This window comes from Phyllostomus discolor, chromosome 3, assembly GCF_004126475.2.
Source record: "Phyllostomus discolor isolate MPI-MPIP mPhyDis1 chromosome 3, mPhyDis1.pri.v3, whole genome shotgun sequence".
NCBI classification, from domain to species: Eukaryota; Metazoa; Chordata; class Mammalia; order Chiroptera; family Phyllostomidae; genus Phyllostomus; species Phyllostomus discolor.
The window spans coordinates 30,106,627-30,130,170 of record NC_040905.2 but is presented as its reverse complement, the minus strand read 5'-3'; the positions used below and the strand labels follow the sequence as shown (position 1 = coordinate 30,130,170).

General features: G+C 44.6%; 1 protein-coding gene across 2 annotated transcripts in view; it reads left to right on the top strand.

The window, feature by feature from the left end:
• Window positions 1–23,544, top strand: part of TENT4A (terminal nucleotidyltransferase 4A) — a 42,887-nt gene that overhangs the window by 9,138 nt on the left and 10,205 nt on the right. For both annotated transcript variants that reach the window (XM_028515456.2, XM_028515445.2), the window contains exons 2-7: window positions 14,496–14,619; window positions 15,633–15,679; window positions 16,642–16,762; window positions 18,550–18,657; window positions 19,843–19,971; window positions 22,610–22,823. In XM_028515456.2, the coding sequence (XP_028371257.1) occupies window positions 14,496–14,619; window positions 15,633–15,679; window positions 16,642–16,762; window positions 18,550–18,657; window positions 19,843–19,971; window positions 22,610–22,823 (743 nt within the window). The remainder of the gene's footprint in view (window positions 1–14,495; window positions 14,620–15,632; window positions 15,680–16,641; window positions 16,763–18,549; window positions 18,658–19,842; window positions 19,972–22,609; window positions 22,824–23,544) is intronic.

Sequence of the window (23,544 nt, the reverse complement as noted above, 5' to 3'; positions counted from 1 at the left end):
GTTTCTGAGTTACTAGTGTAAATCCTTTCAAAGGGCTTGCTCTTCAGTAACACTCGAAGCATAAAAATAGGTTCATAGCAGAGTGCGGCCGCGCACAACTTTTATGGTTTGGAGTGCCTAGTCCAGGGATGCGGGTGATAGGTCTTAGCACTTTTACACTCTAGGTTACTGACACCATCCAACAGTGCCTACCTGGTCCTCAGTTACGCAGCAGCAGCAGCAGCAGCAGTTCACAGTGCACGGAGCTCTGTGGGGCTCGGTTCTGCCAGAGTGTCCTCCCTGAGTTTGCAGAGCAGACTCATGAAATCGGCAATGTGAGCTCTGTCTGTAGACAGAAAACCAAAGCCTAGACAGGCTAATGTGATTTGGCAAGGTACTGCACTAGGATATGTCAGTCCAGTGCTGATGCTGGGGAGCTCCAAGCACTGTTAAGTGAAGAAGACATCCTCAAGGTGTGGGGGATGGAAGCTAGCAACTAATGCGACCTGCAAACCTGGTTTAAATGTGTCTGTAGAGACCAGATTCAAGGGGGGCGGGGGCTACCTCCTCTTGGAAGGACTCTGTCAAGTGCAAAATGAAGAAGACCGGTGGGGGTGGAGGGGGATGGACGGCAGGAAGATTCTGGGATCAGGAAGCCAGTCCTGCACTGTAGTACACTGGAACCCCCTGCTTTCCAAGGCATTCCAGAACTGGCCTGGAAGGAAGTTGGGGTAGAGGGAGCAGGATCCCTACCATCTAGATTATTCTTAGAAATTGTATTCTACCAAAAAAGGAGCATTTGCTGAGTTGCTGTTTTATCTGAAGACAATTGAGAGACCTAGAGCAGGACCAGTGAGCATTTGCCAGATGCCTTCTTGGTGTGAGGTGCTGCACTGGTGCGCAACCTGCATCCTTATTCTTCTTGACAACAACTCTTTTTAAAGAGAGACAAATTAAGCCTCAGTAGATCTAAGGGTCTTGCTTGAGGTACAACCAGAAAATATTGAAAAGAACTGGGCTAGAAGGAATGGAGGCCTGCTTGATGAAAAAGCCCAGGCACTTCATTATTGCCTCCTCAAGGAAGGAATTAGTGCACTTGGTTAAGACGGAGAAGCAAGAACCTGGTGAATTGGCAAATGTGGGAGTGGAGCCATGGTGCAATGCTCTAAAGAGTATTTCTGTTCTGGTCATCTTCTCTAAATTTAATCAAACAGGTTTTTAAGAATTGAAGGACAAGTCTGAAGTGACGGCTAAAAATATAAAAGCGAACAACCTTGCATGGACTGTGAGAGTAAAGAATTCAGAAGTATTATTATAAAGTATCTCATGGAAAAATGCAGAAGATGACTCTTGTCTAAAGAGTTTGTGGCTTTATAAAAGACTGATTCACAAGAGGCTGATGTACAAACCTCAGTACAAGCCTAAAGGATAGGAATAAGAATATAGAACTGAGACCAAATTCCAAAGAATGGGAACCTGTGAGGATTGTCACAGAGTAAGGCTTAGAATGAACTGAAGCTTGCAAAATGTTACAAATACAGAGGGCCTTTTCAGGTGAGTTTTAGAGTAAGGCCAGAGGAAGTAAAAGGCCTGTGGGTGAGGAAGAAGGGCTCCTTGCGCTCAGAGCCTTCCTTATCTGGTGGGTGCTTCAGCTTTCCCTTTGCTCTCATCAAGCGAGGGAGTTCAGCACCTGTCACAGTCACAATCGTCACTGGCCCGACCAAGCCCTCACCTTCCACCAGGGGTGTCTGCATGCAGGCCCGTGGGCCACATGCAGTCCAGGATGCCTGTGAATACAGCCCAACACAAAATTGTAAATTTACTTAAAACATTATTAGATCTATGTGTGTGTGTGTATGTGTGCGTGTGTGTATTAGAGAGAGATTATATGTTGTAATGTATTTAATGTGTGGTCCAAGACATCTCCTCTTCCATTGTGGCCCAGAGACGCTACAAGGTTGGATACCCCTGTGACCATGCAGTGTCTCCTGCAGCCCTCCCAGGACAGGGAGAAGCTTCTTTTTTTTTTTTTTTTACCTAGAAAGTGAAAGTGAAGGGAGGCAGAAAGTGAAGGGAGGCTTGGCGAAATGGCCTGCCTAGGCTCAAATGTTGCTGGTAGGTGCAGCCCACCTTTCTAACCACTGGACTGGTGGAGCAAAGAGATCAGTAAGAAGAATACACTTAATTACACTGAGTTCCAGTGCTTTACTGATTAGGCTTGGTTTTGTGTTTACATAGACTTCATGATCCCCACCAGGACTTTTATGGGGACTCCTTCAGATCGCAGAGTGTTTTGTGTGGTCCCCGTTCCTGCAGGGCTTCACTGAGGGTGGGCCTTGCCTGGCAGGGCTCCTAGGTGTGGTGCTGTCTGTGTTGCCTTTTCTTTCTTTGTTGCTTTGTGTGCTGTGTCAGCTTTGCAGGGTCTTGTGCCTTCTTTGCACTCAGCAGGCAGTGCTCCTCTGGCTCTGACCCTGCGCCATGCTTCACTTTGACCAGGTGCCATGGTCCTTACACTGAGACCCTCCAAGTTGCCTGGGGCCTGGGCACCCATCCAGCTTCAGCCCTTCCACTTGTCAGTATCTTTTTGTTTTGTGTGTTAATTGGCCAATTTTCTAAAGAGGAGCTAATTGGTGCCATATTCCCTGAAGTCTGCTGTGTGCCTGAGTGACAGGTTTCTCTGCCTCAGAGCTTCTGTGTGTCCCCTGGTGTCTCTGGCTTTGAATGTTGTGGAGAAATCTGAAGCAAGTTTGATTCCCATTTTGGGAATGTCCACTGTGTGCATATTCACAGGCGCCTAGCACTTCACATGGGTTTTATTGAGTGCTGTTCCAGTTTTGGTGATGTGGAAGGTGATTGTCAGCACCTCCACCAGGGGCGTTCCATGGGCTTTCCTTTCCAGGGGCTTTGGGAGGACTTGTCCCATCAGGAGAGCAGCACTGGCACTGGTGAGAGGCTGTGCCTATCTCATGTTGCTATTAAATGGTCAGGGCCAGGCAAGTAGATGGTAGGGAAGGAGCAGCTTAATGTGGCGGAGGTAGAGCAGGGTTCGGAGATCCCAGAGTTCTGCAGGACGCAGACCAGGAGAGTCCATGGTGTGCTTTCAGTAGCAGAGAGACACGTGCTGTAGAGTGCTGTCCCGCTCCAGACACGCTGCTGAGGCAGGACGTTCAATCTCTGAGCTGTCTGTAAATGGGTGATAATGGTGGCTATCAGCTCGTACTCGGTGAAATGTATCAAGAAGTGCCTGGACAGGTGGTAATTCTCAGCTAATAATAAGAATATTGATGATAGAATCACTAATAAATTTTAAGTTTTCTTGTACTAAGTCTGACTGGAGTCTCAGAATTATGCTCAGCAGAGCCCTCTGGCAGCAGTGCCTTTGATGGGAGCTGGAAAGGAGGGAAAAGCCTGTTTGTTGTAGCTGGTGTGGCATGGCCAGAGAGATGGGGCACTGAAGAGAACCCCCTGCACCTCGCTCACTCTCGTCTCCACTGGGTTCCGTCTTCCCCATCTGCAGAGGTTTTTCTGGGATTGTGAGGTAGCTTCTTTAAGAGCTGTCTTTTGGGGTGGTGGTGGAGGTGGTGTATGCTGTTGTGAGGGATAGCTTACTAAACTAGTGACTAAGGAAGGGGGAGAGGAAGGGAGAGAGAACTTCGATTGGTTGTCTCCCACACACACCCAGACCAGGGATCAGACCCACAGCCTTTCAGTTCCTGGACAGTGCCCCAGCCGAGTCACACTGGCCGGATTCTTAAAGAAGACTTAAGGTAAGCACTGCCATGTCTGCCCTTTCAATTTGGAAGGTAGGGTCAGTGTTAGTAAAGCTGAAATGATAACACTTTGTTTTGGTTGTGATTATAAAAGTAATAATGTACTTACTGAAGAAATCTGGAAAATACAGAAAAGAAACTAATAATTTTCCTGCTAGCCCTTGGGCATATTTTGTTGTTATTTTTAATGCTTCTTTAAATATGTTGCAAAGATATGATTTTGTGGGGTTTTTTGTTGTTGTTTAAATCTAATTCTAGATAAGTAGTTTCTCCTGTCATTGAAAAGCTCTTACGATTTTTTAAATATTGTATGGATGCACATTATTTATTATGAGTAATTAGGAGGTTATATTTATGACTTTTTACTCTTATAAAGGGACTACAGTGAGCTTTTGCACATGTTTCCATATGTTGGGTCACCTATCTGTGGCTTCCCAGCTCTGTGGCTGAACTTTCGAGTTGGAGAGCTATACAGCTCTGGGTTTGAGTCCTGGCCATGGGATCCTGGGCCAGTTACCATCTGTCTAATGAATACTTAGTTTGTAAGTTGGAGACAGTAGTATTTGCTTCAAAGACTATTTGGGTGGCTTTAGTGAAAATGCTGGTAATGTGAATAGTAATGTAGTAATATCTCAGAATATTAATTTTATCAGACTCTTATTACATCTTGCTTTCTCAAAAGATTATCCCAGTTCACCTTCCCATCTAGGGTAAGGATCTTGGTAAAGATGACAGAAAATAGAACTATTTTCATTTCAAAACCAATTCAGCTACTTGAGGTAGTAAGCAAGGCTTGGGGACCCTGGTTTTCGGATGTAGCCGTGTGGTTCCCTCTGAGCACCCCAGAGATGGCCTGCAGTGGTTTGTAATTGTGCTGGTAATAGCATGCAAGGCTGGGTGGCAGGTGGCCTGAGCCAATACAGGGGGAAGCCAGTACACAGGGTTCAGCAAAGTGCCTACTTGGTGCCTTCCGTGTGACCCAGCAGCCTGCCCGGCTGTAATCCTCTGCACTGCATTATGGGTTCCAAGTAGTTGGGGTACCACTGTCAGGAGACTTAGGCCCTTCAGTAATTTTTGCCCTGTGGTGGATTGAGGACGTGCTAAGCAAGTGGGATGCTTCTGCAGATGCTTGCTCTGGTGGGTGCCTGTGGCATGGGGTGGTCCTTGGGATTATAATGCAAAATGGCATAGTAATGATTCTGAGCAGTTGTAACCCCATCCTTCAACATTTGCTCACTCAGTTTGTGAGGTGCTAGAGTGGGCTTCATCCTGGTCTATGGGAAGCTCCCAGGTGCCTCCCCAGAGTTCTCTCTGAAGAAATGTGTCAGTACATCTTCTCTAGCGCTGGGTTCAGAAGAAATGCACTCAATTAAATACTCTGCCATGGCTTAATCATATGCTTCAGGTATCTGAGTTCTTTCTGTTCTGTTCTGAGGGGAAGAGATTGTTTTTGGTCTCCAAGTGGACCCACTGTGCCTTTGGCTGGCATTTACAGTGTGCTTGGGTTTGCTGTGCTAGGGCAGAAGGGTGTCATTTCCTTCGCTCCTGTCACATTAGGTTCTGAAAGGCTCTTGGACATCTCCCTGCACCAGGAGTCAATGTGATCCCAGGAAAGGTCTTGAAGGGAAGGGGAGTAAGCTCACTTCTGCTGGGGGCCGAATTGCATGGATCATGGTTACTACATTGATGATTCCAAAGCTGCAGAGCCCTTCTGTCCTGTCTGTTTTGTGAATGCTAGTTGGTCTTAGCCTTTCCAACCTTGGGGTTAGTCTTGCCCTGCCTGACACCAGCAGTGCCCTCCCAGCTCAACTCCTGCCAGCTTCTCCTCCTAGGAGGTGCACCCTCCTCCTGTCTGTTGCTTAGTTTTCAGGCCCTCCCTTTGCAGCAGCTTCTTCCAAGGACCTCATTCTTCCATTAACATTTTAAAACCATGCACACTTGTGGCTTTGTTTAAAGCCCTTCTGAAGAAAGAGGTGCACAGGTATGTGTCTGTGAGGAGTGATGAGAGCTGAAGCAGACTGAGAGCAGGCTCTTGGGAGCCCTGGCTTGGCATCTAGCACACTCAACATACTAGGATGCTCTGGAAACACATAAGGTCTCTAATTTGCTGTTTCAGTTAGTTTCCTTCTGCTTTTGAGCGTAGATTAAAAAAAAAAACTTGAAGGCGTAATGCAAGGTTTTCTAAATAATTGGAGCAGATATTAATAGATTAAAAATAAGTAAAAGTGATTTATAATTAGCTCATTAACTGTATTAATAAATAGGTACTTGGAAGAGGATGGCCTACCCCTGAAAATAGAAGTGATTTAGCCACTCATTCCCTTGTTTGCTTAGCAGCCCATTCTTTCTAGTTAGTGAAGGGGGTTCTGACTCAGACCGTATCTATGTGGTAGACTGGACTCTTAGTCTGCCCTCTCACTGTAAGTGCATCGGATTGTGCTTTGAAAGCTATACAACTTCAGTAGGTAACTCCAAATATTATAACTAAGGCATGGTTTTGCAAAAAAGACAATGAACTTTGTGGAGCCTGAGGGAAGGGAGCACCAATTTCTAAGAAATCACTGGCTTTTTAAAGCTTTTGAAGTTTTTAAGAGTAGTTGGAGGGAGGGGAGAGGGAGAGTCACAGTTGAAGACAATTTCTAGTATTTTCTGTTACCTTTTACGTCATAATGGAAAAGCCTGTTTTCCCCCAAGCCTTTGGAATTGACCAGGTTCGTGGAGGATGTTAAATGTAGACCACCTCACCTGGTTAACAGGATGACACATGATTAAGAGTGGGGACAGGGACTGTGGGGGCCAGTGTGGTGAGTTCTGGAGTTCAGTGAGGTGGAAAGGTGTTGGATGTGTTAACACTTTAGAACACAGCTCCTATTTAGTGGGTTCAGGTGCCGAAACTTCTTGTAAGCACACCAGAGGAGGTTCATTCAGCTGGTTTCTCTCTTTCCTTAAACAAAACGATGAATAAAATCTGAACTCTGACCATAGCTTTGCTCAGACGCAGCCATGGGACTTACAGTCCAGACGAGCAAGCAGACCCGCCTCTGCTTCCCTGTCGCTGAACAGAGCAGACCAGCATTCCTAACCAATTGGAGTGTTTCCTTTGCCCCTTTTGTTCCCACAGTTTTATTATAAACACATGGTGTTGTCCTCCTTGGTCAAGTACAAAGAGGTCACCTTTAAACAGCTTACAGATTAGAGGTGGGAGCTAGGAGGTTGGCATGGGGGAGCCAACTCTGCCTGGGGCTGGACACCAAGTCTTCCCGGTGGGGGAGTCACAGAAACAGGGAGGGACAGGGATGCTTCCCCTCCTCGTGCCCCTCAGAGCCAGCCAGACCTACCTGGCTTTGATTCAAAGTTAGACACTGTTGGGAACCATGAACCCTGCCAGCTGAGCTTCTAAAATCAAAAGTGATCCCCTGAAATGGTCATCCGTTTTCATCAGTAGCTTCATTAGCTATGCAATTAGATAGTTTGGTTCTCTAACCGAGTAATCCATCTTGCGCTCTTTAAAACCGCTCTCAGGCGGCTTTTATAAATATTTACTGCAACCATATACCAGATACGTCCTAGGATAGATACTAAAACATTGCTGATCTTGTATTGCTACTAAAAGCAGAAATTAATTTAGGAAATATATCATACTAAAAATGGAAGAGTTGGTCATTACCTTTTGAATGGGTCTGTATTCTTACAAGTGAGCCATTGTAGATGAGAATGTCTAGTTTAAAAGGACCCTAGAAAATAATGCTTCAGAAGTCTATTCTCCAGAAGTTTTGTGATTAAAACAAATTCACTGAAAACTCTGGTTTAAATAACCAGAAAATTAATCATTCAAACCTGTTTCCATTATGACATGTCAACCTGAGATACTTCCAAATTGAATCTCAAAGTCATACCTGATCTAGAAGGGCAGGTGGTCATCACTAGAGTCTCAGAATTCCCCTTCTGAGGCAGGCCACCAGAGGTGAGCTGTGCTCACAGATCTTGATGCTTGTGGTGCTCCTTCGTACACATGACAGCAAACCTTCTTTCCCCCGTGCATGTCCACACTGATAACCTAAGATGAGGCTGAAGCCACCACTGCAGAGCATTTGGAAGCTCTGCTCCCCTGGCATTGTCTGTTTCGGCCCCACGGCAGTCTGTACGCTGGCCTTTCAGCCTTCAGTGAGGTTTGTGGAGTTTGTTCATGGCCCCATAGCTGGAGAGTGGCAGGGCAGGCCTCACGCCCCAGTGGGTCCTCGCTGTTTTTCTTGTTGCTTCCCCAAAATGCCTTGTGGTCAACATTTAATTCCCATATTTTGTTGGATCTGAAGTGCTCACAAAAAGTTGATCTATTTGAAATTTTTTTTTGTGGGTCAGAAATAAAAGTTTCACAGAGACAACTTCCTGTAGATCAACTGATGTTAAAAGATGCACATTTGTGAAATGTACCATGAAGAAAGAAAAACATTTAATTTTAAACTGATCTGATGCTCAGCCATTCATTTTTCTTATGCATGTAACTGAAATCATACATGGCATGTTTAAATGTTAAGAAAAAAGTGCATTTTAGTGATAATGGAAGAGTAGTCTGCACTTTGCTCAATTCTATCAGTTACTTTGGAAAGTGTCCTAATTGGGCACCATTGTTACTAACATCTAGTTAAGCTATTAAACCATAGTTTCAAAATTGTAGCAGTAAGTATTGTGTTTAAGTTATATCAAAACTGTAATGCTTAATTTTGACTCACATGACTCTTGCCTGTCCACATTTAGGTCTAAGATTTTAAAATGTTTATTTTAGAGAAAGCTTGGAGAGAGAGTCTCTGGACCCACTAGAAAGTGTTTTATCACTTGATTTGGTCTCCTGGAGGGTGTGAGCAGGTGGTGAGGGGTGCTCAAGTCAGGCCTGCCGTTCTCTGTGTGGAGCTACTTCCTATTTTCTTGGCTTCTCTGGCTCCAAGGATGAAAGGAAGGAATGAGGATCTGGGAGAGGAGTTGGAAGCCGTTCATACAGTTTGGAAACCCTCAACAAGTGTGTTCTAGTAGGGCTGTCCACGTCAGCCTTCTTTTGAGTCCAGTGTTACTCAGCTGTCTCGGGTCGAGTTAAGGAAGAAACAGCCAGAACTGGGCTATCCCAGATGGTAGCCACTGGCCACATATGACTGTTCAGATAAGAAAATTAAAAATCGAGGTCCTCAGTTGCCACATCCCAAGTGCTCCATTCAGGATATCCTCTTCACAGCACCCTGCTAGGTTCACATGGATTTGTCTGTCCTTTCCCTGTGGCAGCCCCGCTCGCCTGTGTGTTGCTGCTCATGTTTTTGCTAGGGCCTGGCCTCCATGATCCACACCCAGGTGGAATGATCGCACTCTGTCAGTGCGCTGCTTTTTATGAGCTGGAGTGGGAAAGGGCATCCGGGGTTAGAAGCCTGACTGACTTGATACTCTTTTCCTTTTTTTTTTAATTAAGGAATGTATATTCATTGTTAAAATTAGAAAATGCATATAGCAAAAAGGATATCAAAATCACAAGTAATTTTGTGATGTAGAAATATAGTTGACTTGTTTTATGTTGTATTTAACATTTTGCTACTTCCAAATGTTAAATATAAGCAGTGATGCAGTGAATATTCTCATGGGTGAACTTTTGTGTATGCCATTATTGTTTTTCTTCTAAAAAGTATAATTATCTTTTTTCCTTTTCATTTTTAAATTTATGTATATGTTGAGTACATTCTTGTAAAGACAACTCAAGCAGTACAAAGGTATCTGGAGTAGAAAGTGTGTGTTCTCTCACCCAGCTCATCCCAGTCTCCTGGGGAGGAAGCCCTATTGGCATGTGGTCTTGTAGACCTCTGGTGTGTTCACATGCATATGCGGCTGAACATTCATCTGTAAATGGGACCATGTCTCTCTTTTGTCTTTACACAGGGTCTATCATGAGATTGTTCCATATCAGTGCATGCATCTTTCCTGTTAATGAGTGGGCAGCGTCTCCTCATATGGGAATGCCCTTATAACCAACAGCCCTGCAGTGAGCATGCCTTACAGATTCTTGTGTATGTTTCAGTGTTTTGTTAGCACCGGTTTCCAGAAGTGGAATGGCATGGGGCTCAGAGGTGGATAAATGGCCAGCTTCTCCTAGAGTGGACCAGGTCCCAGTCTCCATGCACTTCGTGAGAGGACTGTGCTTGCTGCAGAGTCAGATCCACACCGTTTTTGTCGTGTGTAGTTGTCGTTTGCTTTTCAATTTGTTTACACTCAACATGTTTTTTGATAGAATTTCTTTGTAACTATTGGAGTCTTATCAGTTTTTGCATTGTGAATGTTGTTTTTCAATTGCAGTTGGGAAAGTCCTCCTTCAAGTTGGAGGTAGCTAAAGGTTCCCTGTGGTTATTTTCTTCTTCTTTTTGATTTTCTGCAAGTAAAAATTTTAACTATGTGTCTGTAACATTTTCAAATGTAGAACAAGGTGTGGGAATCTCACTTTGTTGTTTTTAGGCTACTCCATGAGGGTTAGTTTTGGCTACGAAGAACAGAAGTAATGGAGTAATGGTGATGCAGTCCCATTGGGATTTGGCCTGCCTGCTGGCCGCACACCTGACCGCTGTTCGCAGAGCCACATGGGGATTGTGGTTCTGGAGGCCAGCCACAGGTCAGCGCTCGGGCCTGAGGAAGGGGAAGGCAAAAGGGCTGTGGGGACTACATCCTTAAGAAACCATCTGAGAAAGTCTCCTGGTAGCTTCTGCCTGGAGCTGCTGGAGAGGATGGTCCCTGTGCCCTCTTAGCACACCAGGTAGTCAGTCAGCAGACTCTGCCCTTGGAGTAGGGTTGGAACAGTGTCCCAGGGCCTCCTGAGAGATGGTCATAGTTTCGTGCTGGTTTTGAGATGCCATCTCTGTGATTCCTTTTAGAGGTTTTTCTTTGGTGGTCACAGCCTAGAAAGCCTCTTGGGAGATTGGCAGACTGAATGCTCGTGGACTGATACTGGGCTGTCAGAGATAATGGTGACTAAATTGTCTGTGGGTAAGGTGACTTAGTGTAGTGTTTATGGAGGTATCTTGTCAGCTGTGAGATTCTTTTGAGATTTTGACATGTGAGAAGGATAAGTTTCCTTATTTTTGTTTTTGAGAAGAAATTATCAAAACTTTTTATGGTTGTAATTCTGTGAAACTGGGAAATTGAGTGTATGGGTATATTCAATATGGGAAGTAATAGATTAATAAAATGACCGGCGTTGTATCTGATGCTGGTGGCTGGACACATGGCTGGTAGCACCCAATTGTGAAAGTGTATTGTTCTTGCCCAAATATGCAGTTTTTTAAAGTGATGAAAACTACTTGTAATGTTAGTATTGAATAAAGTAATCCAAAGTGTTTTATTTAGCACTGTTCATATCTCTAAAAGGACAGTTGGCCATTTAAATAGGTTCTCCTAACAAATCAAGTTAGCCACTATAGGCGTAAAATACTATTTCTTGGAATGTTAATTTCTGATGTCATTTTGTAGTGAATGTAGATTTTAAATGACAGGGTCATAGCAAAATATTTATCAAAACTTGATTTGATTCATTCCACACATATTTATTGAATGCTTGCCACAAGCAAACACTGTTCCGGTGCTGGAGACCAGGCAGTGGGCGGGTGAGCCCGTTTTCTCCAGGGCTTGGTAGGTTGCCTACCTGGGTGGAGACAGACTCCAGTCCATCACCACTTACTTGGCCCTGAAGAATGCAGTGAGGTGGGGGAAGAGGGAGTGCTGGGCTTAGCCAGGAAGAGGGCACTGCGTCCCCTGTCCTGTGGCTTCTGTTGATTGCTCTGCTTCCACAGTTCTGGGGCCCCACTGCAGTCCTCCCTCACTGCCTGATCCCCCTGCCTCTCACCCGTGGTGGGTCCTTTTTCCTTTGAGGGTTCCGCCCAGAGCCCCAGCAGGAGGAGGCAGCTGTCTGCCTCCCGAGTCTGCCCAGAGGTCATGTGGCTGTTAGGCCTGCCTTTGTCTTTCTGTACCAAAGGTGTCATCACTGTCCAGAGCCACACAGTCCTTTGGTGGTTCCAGGAGTCATGCAATGCCTTCAAGGCCCCAGTTTGCCTCAAGGTAGGGCCAGCCGGGTTTGGCTAGTGAGAGCCTACAGGTCCAGCCAGTTACCGGGCAGTGTGTCTTCTATTCCCAGAAGGCAGAGCCCAAATACTCTTACATGTAGTGTTTGTTGGAGCAGTTGCTAGCTTTGAGATCCACATTAGTACATATTTCAGATGGGTGTATTGTCAGTGTGTATTACTGGTGGGACACGCCACTGACATCAGGAGGCCTGTGTGTCCCACTCGGCACCTTCCTGCTCTGGGAATGTGAGCATGCTGAGACCCCATCACTAATTTCTCCTAAAATATTGGGGGTGGTGTTAGATGACTCCTCTTATGTCATGAGCCCGTCAACAGAAGCCAGAAAACCGACAGTGCTGCTCAGATCGGGCCGTGTCTGTGCAGAGTGCAGACTGGCTCCCTTTGCGCCTTCCCTGTCCTGTACATCCAGGGTCCCGGGAAGCTGAGGAGGGCCTGTCTTACATTGTTATTGCAGAAGTGTACAACTTGAGAGAACATTCACAGGATGTTCTACTCTGCAAGTGCAGATCTGCAGTGACATTTGGCAAATTGGAGTGCCCCATTGGCAAGATGATTTAATGTATTACATTTGTGGGACATGGAGAGAATTTTAGCACACTGGCCTTAGTGTTCTTCTTCCATTACTTTGGGCCCATATCTTAATTATTCTAGACCCATGTCTTAATTTTTGTCTCTATATTTATGTACTCCTGTTATCAGACAGAACTAAGAGGTGCAGGAGAGCGTGTGCCCTTAGTGCTTCAGGTGTGCTAACTTTTCACCCAGGGTGACAGCTGGGTCCGTAGCACAGACTGTTCTCACAGGGAGCCCAGTGCACCCCCCCTCGCCCAGACTGCTCTCTACAGCCAGGTCCTGCCAACAGGGGAGGAGTCACTTGTGGCTCTTCACTGGTGTGGGCGTGAACCTCCTAACCAGATACATCTAGACCTACTAACGACATTTCCAAATGTTGGGAATTTTAGGTGACACCTCCTACTTGAACATGTCTGCTGAGCTGCTGGAAGAGAGATGGTTAAATGCTTGGTGTGTAGTTGGTGTTCAGTCACTGTGGAAATAATAGAGGGTTTATCCTCAATATCTTGGAGTTAGATGTTTTGGAAAACATATTGCATTTTAGTGTTGAATGACTTTCTACTTTTCTGGATTTATTAAAAAACTGGATTCTTGCTGGCTAAATTGGCAGCATGCTTGGGTGAGGGCTTTTTTTGTTTGTTTGTTTTTTGTTTTTGTTTTTTTGTTAAACACGGTGAACAAAATTAGGTTCCAGTGATGGCCTGTGACTGCAGATACACCATAAACAGAGTGTTGAGGATTGATTTCCTGCTGGAGTCCCCTCTGTGCTTTCAGTGGCCTTGAGTAGCCTTCAGACCTGCTGATAATGTCAGGAATGGTCACTGGAAGTGAATTTTGGGGGTGGGGGAGGCAGTATATCAGGTAAGAAAATTGAAGTCAGACTTGAACAAGAGCCCCATATAATATATAAAATAGCATGATGCTCCTTACCTTCTTAACTTGATATTAAAGAAATATTGTTAAGAAGTGTTGCCTGCTGTTATGTAGACTATTTTGCTAACTATTGAGCTAACATTATTATTATAATATTATTATTGAGCTACTTTTGTTTCGTCTTTTATTTGCTTTTCTAAACAAAGTTGGAAGCCGGTGAATTTGATTTGTCACAACTTCTAGGATTGGCTCATTCCCCTCCCTTTAATTAATCTCTGAAAGAAATGGAGGATGACTGTCTTTCCTCCCCCGAGAAGGACTCTGTGGAGCAGGTCATTGGCCCTGAAACTTAACTCCACAAGTCATTGCCACCCCCACAGGACTGGCTTTGTGCCCATGGGGCTGAGAGTGACAGAGTGACTTTTGAGGCAGAGGTGAGGTGTTGTAACGTGGCTTTTTGGAGCTCACTCCTCTGTGCTGAAAACTTCTGTTAGGGAAGGGAGGGAGGGGCCATACCTGCCCACGTGTGTTTGGTTGTTGACATTCTTGTGTCTGAGTGTAAGGAGAGAACACCCGAGTGCTGAGTTACATGGGGCTTCTCTACCTCCAGGGACAGGGTCTCTGTGTAACAAGGCTGGGAGGCACTGGGCACCAGATCCAGCAGGTTGTCAGTGGGTGGGAGGGCAGAGCCAGACTGCTGAGACTCAACTCTCAGGCGCACGCCTGTGTTTCTTGTCTCACATGTCCCTGCCTCGCCAGTCTCAGACCATCCATGCTTAGCGCGGGCCCCAGAGGTGCCCATGGCTCAGAGCACATAAGAGTTGGGGTGACATGCCTGGGGTGACGTGCTTTACTGTGACACATCAGCTGGAATTGTCTTCTACTTTTCATGGGTGAAATTCTCCGTTTCTCAATGTAAGGTCACTGAAAGGATTCTTTTGGATAATTCTTAAAATGCCAATCAAAAGTTTTGGTAGGTGGTCTTAACAGAGTTCACTTGTGTTAATCTGTGGTGCCAAACAACTGTGTAATTAATTGGTCCATCACAGAGTGTTCATTATGTACTTTCAGAAGAGAAGAGAAAGTGGGTTGTGAGTGGCCAGAAATATACTGTAGTGCCATGCTGATTTAATGAAAGGGTGAAAAGTGTGGTTAAGTTCCATTGTAACTCTAATGTGTTTTCTCTTTTGTCCACTAGACTTCATGAGGAAATCATTGACTTTTATAACTTCATGTCCCCTTGTCCTGAAGAAGCAGCCATGAGGAGAGAGGTGGTGAAGCGGATTGAAACTGTGGTTAAAGATCTTTGGCCAACGGCTGATGTGAGTACAGTCTTTGCGCTTGCACGTACATGAGCACCTGAGATTGTAACGTGTCTGTCATGTCTGTGCAGACCTGTGTCTCCTCATTGGCCCAAGGCGGGGATACTCCAGGTGTGGTCCTGGGCCAAGCAGCAGCACTTCCGCTGGGAGTTGGCTGACAATGCGCCTGCTGAGTCAGACCCCTTGGGGTGGGGCGGGGGTCTGTGTCTGACTCACCCTCCTGACACTTGCAAGTGTGAGGAAGGACCATGGGTTTCGTGGAAGGGTTTTTGGAGTAGTGTGATTATTTTTCTTTTAAATTTACCTTAAGGTTAGAAATTTTTCCCCTCCACCCACCACTCATCTTAGTGTAAGTTAATTTCTGTGAAAACAAAGTATTTCCTCATACACCACCTGTACAGTAAGTGAACGAGTGCCCATTGAGGTGAGGGCCACTGGCATTTCTATGCTTGGTGCAGGCACTGAACACGTCCTTTGACTGAGATAGGACGGCCCGCCCACAGTCTCCTGTCCTAATCAGCCAGCCTGCCCTGGTGGTGACCAGTGACTGTCACTGCTGACCTACCAGTGATGGGGATGAGCTGAGCTGCTGAAGGGCACATGTGCCCCCAGTGAGCCAGGCGGCAACTCAGTTCCCCTCCTCTTTTAAAGTGACTTACATCCTAGGCTTTAAACTCCAGTGCCCTGGGAGAGTCCCCCGCCTCTGTGTCCTAGCTTCGGGTTTGAAAATTGTTGGAAGGTTTGAACCAAGTTCCAAAAAGCCCTTGGCTTGGGCAGGTGTGAGTGAGGCCAATAATTGTTTTGCCTCTTAATTTTGAGTTTTTAAAAATACCTTCTCAGGACAGGTCTACAATTTAAAGGTGAAGGAGATCTCGTTGGGTTGTTTTGTGTCCCCTGATGTGCAGGGCAGTTTTAACTTTCCCCAGGAGTGGGAGGGAGGCCTTCCTTGCAGTGAGAAGCGGTGGCAGGATGACTGGATTGCCACCTGTTTTACGACAGCCATTCTCTTTCAGGTCCAGATATTTGGCAGCTTTAGTACTGGTCTCTATCTTCCAACGAGGTGAGTGCCTGTTGTATTTGTGTTTATGGGGACGGGGGATGGTGGTGTCTCTATCTGTATTCAGGGCTCAGAGTAGGTTCCCAGTATTCAAATCTAAGGCTAGAAGTATGAGCTGAAGGAAAAGACTATGGAACACGGAGGGGAAATTGCAGGAAATAAAATTTAATTTACTATTATGATAATTGATTGCTTTGCTTTGTATTTTCCCTCTTGTACTTAATTTGATGGGGTACAAAAGTGCTGGACACGAGAGGCATAAAGAAGATGAGTAAGAGGCCTGAGGGGAAAATGCTGTAGAAAACATTCTGCTGGTATTTTTGGATACGTTTTGAAAAATTGATCTTTTATTTTAATGAAGATTCAAGCAAAATTGTAATTAAACAGTACTTTGTTAGGATTTTTATTTGATAGAGAAATGTCAAACAAGTTTGCATTCTAAAGTCATTCTCTAGTGTTTCCCCTATCAAGGACTCTTTTAATATCCAAATCAATTTTATGTACATTGTTTCATTAAAAGTCTACTTTTTTTGTTGTTAATTCATCATTAGCATTTGGAGACTAAAAAGGCTATAATCTCAGGCTACAATCTCAGGGTTGGCGTTGGCAGGGCCGGTGTGGAACTGAACAGGTTCGAGGTGTCCAGGATTCCCGGGTCAGCAGAGTGATCCAGTGTAGACAGCACAGAAGTAAGGACACAGAAACCTCAGGAGGGGCAGGCGCTTTATTTCAGTCCCTTATCACATAGTAATGTTGGGAGACTGTCAGCCTTTTTGCTTCCAGTCTTTATGTTATAAATACTTCGCAAGCTGTGTTTCCTCTCCCTGAGAGGGATATGTGTAATGAGGTTACCTGTGGCCCTTAAAGGAGGTGGGATCATGTGCACCCTGGCACCAGCCCACCCCAGATGCCTGTGTTCCTGAGTAGCGAGGTGAGCAGCTCACAGCCACTTTTCTTTTGTCCAGTGACATTGACTTAGTGGTCTTTGGAAAATGGGAGCGTCCTCCTCTGCAGCTGTTGGAGCAAGCCCTGAGGAAGCACAACGTGGCCGAGCCGGGCTCCATCAAAGTCCTGGACAAAGCTACAGTAAGTGTGGGCCTGCCCTGATGCCTGTATGATTCACTGAGGTTGTCTGCCTCAGGTCGTGGTTACGTTTCTGGAGACTTCTCTGTTTCTGGTATAAATGTGCTTTGGCGTTGTTTTCCCGTAGTTGGGATCACCATGTTCGATGACAGTCTGAACTGCAAGTTGGGAGAGCATCCCGCCGCTCTCGGCACCGGAGCATTGCTGTGGGCCTGTTAGGGTGTGTAAGGAAGGGATGTGAGTAGCTGAAACGAGACATGTGCAGTTGCTGCCCTTTCTGGAGTCTGTAACTGAATGACTAAAGCATGGCTTTTATGGCCTTGGAAAAGATTCCTATTTGCCAACTTAGACTTCAGAAAGAAAAACTTACCTGTTCCTTTCACTGTTCCAAAAATATAGATTTATGAAAAACATCTTATTGGGGAGAGGTTGGAAAATGAGACTGGTTTTGCAGTGTACTGGTCAAGGTTCCTTTAGTCCAAGATTAGAGACAGTGCAGGAACTGTAGGTTACTTGCCTGTTGTGTGATAGTTGTTAGCTCACCTGTACTGCAGGTTAACATTTGGTTTTTAAGTTTTGTTTCAACCTATATGAAGCCAGAGTAACTTTTTTTAGTTGTAAGAAGATTGTCAGAAATTAAGATGGGAGCTTTCTTTTGTTCGTGTAGTGGAGCCGTTTGCTCCCCTGCCTTCTCGCACCATGGATTAGTTTTAGTCGGTTTTAAAACCACTCACAGGTATTATCGCAGCTAATCCTCCAAGCTAGTCTGATTGGCAGAAACTATTACCATTCACTTTACAGGTGAGGAAACTGAGGCACAGAGAGGTTAGGTAATTAGCCCAGGGTGGGTTCAACAGCCATATCTTTTCCTGTGTAGCCAGAGGTCCACTCTCACTGGGGTGTCCTGGGCGGTGGGTCCCAGGTGAGCATTTTAGATCAGACTGTGTGCTGAGAAGTGTTTCTGTACTGACTTCTAGACATTTTAAACGTTTAACTAGACCCCGATTGTTTTGGTGAAGGGAACTTCCTTTTTATTCCTTAGAGGCTGAATGAATAAGACATTAACTTTTCTTCTGGAAAAACACAATTTTTGGTGGGGGAGGAGATCTGAATAGTTGCTTGGGCATTTTGATGAGGCCAGCTTTGAGTGCCTTTTGTTGATAATTTCAGTTGATGAGTATTTCCAAAATGGCCTTTCATTCTCTGATTTTTAGGGAAATTTTTTTTTTTTTAGTTTTAGAGATTGAAACCCAAAGTAAAATTGTTTAGAGAAGCAACATCAGTACAGATTATAATTTTAAAAATAGCTTTGAAGTTAGTTTGGATGTTTTCAGAAATTCTAGCAAGCACATTTTGGGGCCCAGAAGTTCTTCCCCACCACCAGGCGCTTGTGGTGGAGCCAGGACTTAGCTGGCCTCTTCTCGTGGTAGGCAGGCGTGTGCAGTCTGGGCCTTCACCCCTCTTCCTCCTTCTCCCAGGCACCTGTTCCCCTTTGCCCCCACCCCCTTGGCAGACGCATATGGTGTCTGTGATTGATGCTTGGTCACTGGCAAGGTGCTGAGTCATGCCAGCAAGGCTAGGCAGAGCTGTGGGTGGGACTAAGGGTGGAAGCCTTGGGTTCCAGGGACTAACGAGGTTAACCCTGGCAGAGTCCCTTTTCTTTAATCCCCAAGCCCACTGTGTGAATAATATTTCAAAAGCATCTCTGTACAACTTTGGAAACATTTTGATGCCTGACCATGGAGACTGCTGCGTATTGAAGCATGATTTTTCAAATTAAATTTTTGCAGGTACCAATAATAAAACTCACAGACCAGGAGACTGAGGTTAAAGTCGACATCAGCTTCAACATGGAGACTGGGGTCCGGGCAGCGGAGTTCATCAAGAATTATATGAAGGTGCTGCTCTCAGCAAGTTAGCACAAAAAAAAAACAGGGACTTAAGATGTTAATGTTGGGTATTGTTTCTCCTATAAATGTTAAAAACTTTAAACTGTCGATTAGAATAGAGACTGTGCAGTTGAATTACTTATCCTACAATATTATTCTAGGGAAAGAATATTGAATGATAACTTTGAAACTACTTAGCTGTTCTTCTGATTTACTTTCCTTGGCTAACCATTTCATAAAGTTGAGTGTTCTTTTAGAGAGCTCTGTGAATTGTTCTTTCTGGTTATTACACAATGACCGTCCTTGCAGCTCCACATGCCCGATTTGCAAGGGAGTCCAGGGCCCACTGGACGGTGAATGCATCATGACACACTTTAGATTTACTTACCTAGTCTTGAGCCTGAGGATGGCAGAGCAGACTTGTTTATTGAGGGGACCGATTTTGGACACTGACCAGTTAAACAGATGGTCTTTCCTCCTGTTACAGTGGAAATGGTGACATCCTTGATAGAGGCCACCCAGCACCTGTAGTCTGGGTACTGCCTCTTCCCACAGTTTCAGGGACATTGCTCCTTTCATTTCCCTTTTTTCTGCATCATGTCCTGTTTGAAGGCTCATTTCTACTTCAGCAGACTTGAAAACAACAGACGTTTCCGCTGTCCCCCACCCCTTCTCCAGTGTCTGCATTTCCTTGTTATCCTCACCCTGCTCTCCCTACAGGAGGACTGGCCACTCACCCTACTATTGTCCCCTACCTCGTGAGCTGTCCCCCCTCTACCCCTTCTTGCTTTTCTCTGAGTGCCTCTGAGTGCTGAAGGTTTTTGTGCTAGTCCTGGTACCTCCCTTCACTCACTGCTGCACCACCACCCCCGACCCCTTCGCCTGCAGGGACCTCCACCTGGCATGCAGCAGGCTGTGGGAATGTGTGTGAAGGAATGTGTTCATTCATTCTCTGAGTTTCTCTTCATGCACAGTAGCCCACCTCATAACCCAGGGAGGGGCTCCCCAGTTGGATCTTAATGAGTCCCTCATATAACGTACTCTTAGGCCCTTTGGTTTGAGGATGATTAGCCTAGAGGTTTCTAAGGGGCAGGAGGATGGAGACTTTCTTTTCTACCATGTAAAATTGCTCTGTAAGAAGTTTTCAAAGGTACATGAACTAACCAGTAAATGTTTTTCTTTTGGAATTTACAGAAGTATTCATTGCTGCCTTACTTGATTTTAGTACTGAAACAGTTCCTCCTGCAGAGGGACCTGAATGAAGTTTTTACTGGTGGAATTAGCTCATACAGCCTAATTTTAATGGCCATTAGCTTTCTACAGGTGAGTGTGCTTTCTCTCCAAAACACTTCCAGTGAGACTCATGTAGGAGTAGCTTCTTCCTCAGTGTTCTGACCAGTTGCTGTGTGGATCCTGGCAGTCCTCCTCTCCCTTCACTATTCTGTTTTGGTTTAGGAGAGATTGATTTCTAGCTCTTAATTAATCTAAACTTTAATATCTTGAGAGACAAACCCTTCATACCTCAATAGACAGTAAGAAACCATTTTTCTTGGTGCTTAACTATACTGAAACATCTGTCTCAGAAAAAAGTCTGAGCCCTGGATAGTGTGGTGCAGTGGATTGGGTGCCAGCCTGTGAACTGAAAGGTCACCAGTTCGATTCCCAGTCAGGGAACATGCCTAGGTTGTGGGCCAGGTCCCCATTTGGGGGCATGTGAGAAGCAATTGATTGATACATTTCTTGAAAACATTGATGTCTCTCCCCCTCTCTTTCTCCCTCCCTTTCCCTCTAAAAATAAATAAAATCTAAAAAAAAGAGAGAAAAGTTTGAGACCATATATGGTAAAAAGTCCTTAAAAGAGCCTTTTTTTTTCCAGATTGACGGAACTTCAGTATTTTGTCTTGAATTATATATTGCCCTTATTTTGTTGATTACCAGGGAAAAATTTGTCAATAGAAAACCTACTTAAGTTAAATACTGTGATACACTGATAAACTATACTCATAATATAAAAGTCTTTAAGTAAATTGAAATATTATTTATATTATTTTGAATGAAGGGTTCTGTTCTTTACAAGATCTTCCCTCTATATTTTAGCTGCACAACACTTTCCCTCCAGGTTTATTATTAATTTTGTGTTTGGGATTGGGCTTAGTCAGGGTTTTATGTCCAGAATTTGGTCATTTTCTCTTTATCAGGAATACTGTTAGTAGCCAGCATAACTCCTGGTACACTGCTTTCAGTATTTTGACTTCCTTGGCCTGCCTTTGCAGAGATGCTTTAAGAATGGTGAAGATGGCCTTCCATGCCTTTTGTTTCCATTTTAATCTTGTTGCCTTGTTTTCTACTCTCCCCTCCATGATGCTGCCCTTATAGCCCTTCTTCCCTGGTTTTTGGACATGATTTTGAATTGAACACAACCTTCTCTTCACTTACTTCCTCACTCACTCCTGATGTGAACTATTTACCATTCACTGTTACTGCTCTGGGCTAAGTGCCTCCTGCTGAACTACTTCCCCATGGGATCCTCGCAGCGCCCCGTCACCCCCGGAGCCTTGCCTAGCAGGGGTGGGATTGCCGTCGTCATGTCCACATCCCTTCGTGCTTTGCCCCTTCTGCCTCAGAGCTGTGACTGTTGTAGCACCTGAGTTCACTTCATGGCTAATTGAGATAAGACCCAACCTTGCCCTGGGTATTTCTCAGGTGTTTGATTTTGTCTAAAAGGCAAGGAATAAGGAAGGGAGTAAGATAAAACAAAACTAAGAATGCTACATTTGTGCTTTTGGAACATGCAAATCCCTAGAAGTCAAAGCCCTGAGCCCTAAAAATACTTCTAGGACTTCCTTATGGAGCTCTGCGCTGTAAATTGTACTTCTATCAGGACTTTGACCTCCATGTGCTGCCCGGTGTAACTCAGTGCAGCTGGCACTGTTCTCTGTCCAGTCCAGCAAGGTAGCCATGGGCCAGAGGGCCACAGATGCCTGTTGAGCCCTTGTAATGTGGCTAGCAAGACTGACAGAGTTTTTAATTAATTGTCTTAATTTATTAAAAATATATAACCACATGTGACTCATGGCTATCCTCACGGGCAGCACAGGTCTGCGTTGCTCACATATGAGCCTCTTAAATCAGCGACTCAGGAGGGTATCAGTAGACAGACATTTAGGTTTGGAAGAAGTCCATTGCCTACTTAAAGAAATTGTGATGCTCAAGTCAGGCTGATACCAGTCTCTGTGAGGCTGATGCCAATCTCTGTGACAAGCAGGGATGTCAGTTTGCTATAAATATGATGATACAGTACTAATTTCTTATACATGGTTAAAATCCTTTCACATTCTGGTTTTCTGTGATATTGTCAATCTAATACTGCCCCCTATTGATTGTATTTTGGAACAATGGAATTAAGATTAGAATCTTTAAAATTACTTCTGCCATCTAGATCAAAGATTTTCAGGCTTTCCCATCTCTTGGCAAATATTAACTAATTCCTAAAACTCTGCAGCACTGCAGGAAATATAGTTTTGGTCAATTTTACAAAAAAAAAAAAGGTATAATTTTGATTCATTCACACCAGATGGCTACTGTTGTGTTGGCTGTTGTCATTTTTTTGACATTCTAAGGAAAAGAGGTCAGTGCCCCTTACTAAATAGTTGGGTGATGGCACACTTTCTTATCAGTAGTTGAGAACTTGTGGTTAAGCAGATGTCTCTTTATTGGAAGTTGCTGTATGGATTACAAATTTCAGAGAACTGAAGTGTAGTACAAACATTCAGATAAAAGGTTTATTTCTTTTGAACTCTCTTTGTTGAGTACGACTCGCCAAGCTCTGGTAGTGCCTCCCCGAAGCTGCTCTGAGCGTTGTGTGACGGGGCATGAGTGAGTGCTGGAGGAGACTGCTGGATAGTAGACTTCATCGCACGCAGTCTTCTTTAGAAATGACTTCAGTCCATTGCTTTTACAGTTGCATCCAAGAATTGATGCGCGGAGAGCTGATGAAAACCTTGGAATGCTTCTTGTAGAATTTTTTGAACTCTATGGAAGAAATTTTAATTACTTGAAAACTGGTATTAGAATAAAAGAAGGAGGTGCCTATATTGCCAAAGAAGAGATCATGAAAGCCATGACCAGCGGGTACAGACCATCGATGCTGTGCATTGAGGACCCCCTGCTGCCTGGTAAGGGCACCTCACCCTGCACTTGCCCTGAGCGATGCGGGAGCATCCCTTCCCTGGTGTGCTGGTGTGGTGGTGGTGGTGTGTCCTTGGGCCCTGTGAGCCAAGGCAGTTCATTGGATCTGATGCAGATTCCTGCTGTCCCAACAGTTAATAGTGACAGTTGGCAATTCCTTATTTAATGCTTCTAATTACTTATTGCAGAGTTGCAATTTTGTTTATATTCTATAGTCACTCAGAAAAATGGAGATGGTAAGAATAAAGGAAAAAAGTTTACTTTTTAATTATAAAACTATTACATATGCATCATAAACCATTTAACTTCCAGGAGTATGTAACAGAAAAGTGAAGTATGCCATAATCCCCTCCCATTTTGGTGTGTATTCTCCCATTTTTTTCTAAATCAGTATTAAGTTAACATTCATTATTGTAGCCTTATTAATTCATAAGTGGCATCAGATAATAAACAGATTGGCAGCTTGTTTTTTACTTAAAAGTATATCTGAGACCACTGTTTTATGTGTGTAGGGCCTGCTCCGTAACAGGATTGCCACCCTGAAGAGCCCCGGGCAGGTCTCCAGTTTTCCGGTTTTACTCCTTTTAGCCTACTTCAGGGTGCTCATATTCCCAACCTTTGGTGACAGTCTTTTAAGTCTTTACCAAGCTGATAAAACCATGCAATATAAATTTAATTTAATTTGCATAATTTACATTTCTTTAATGA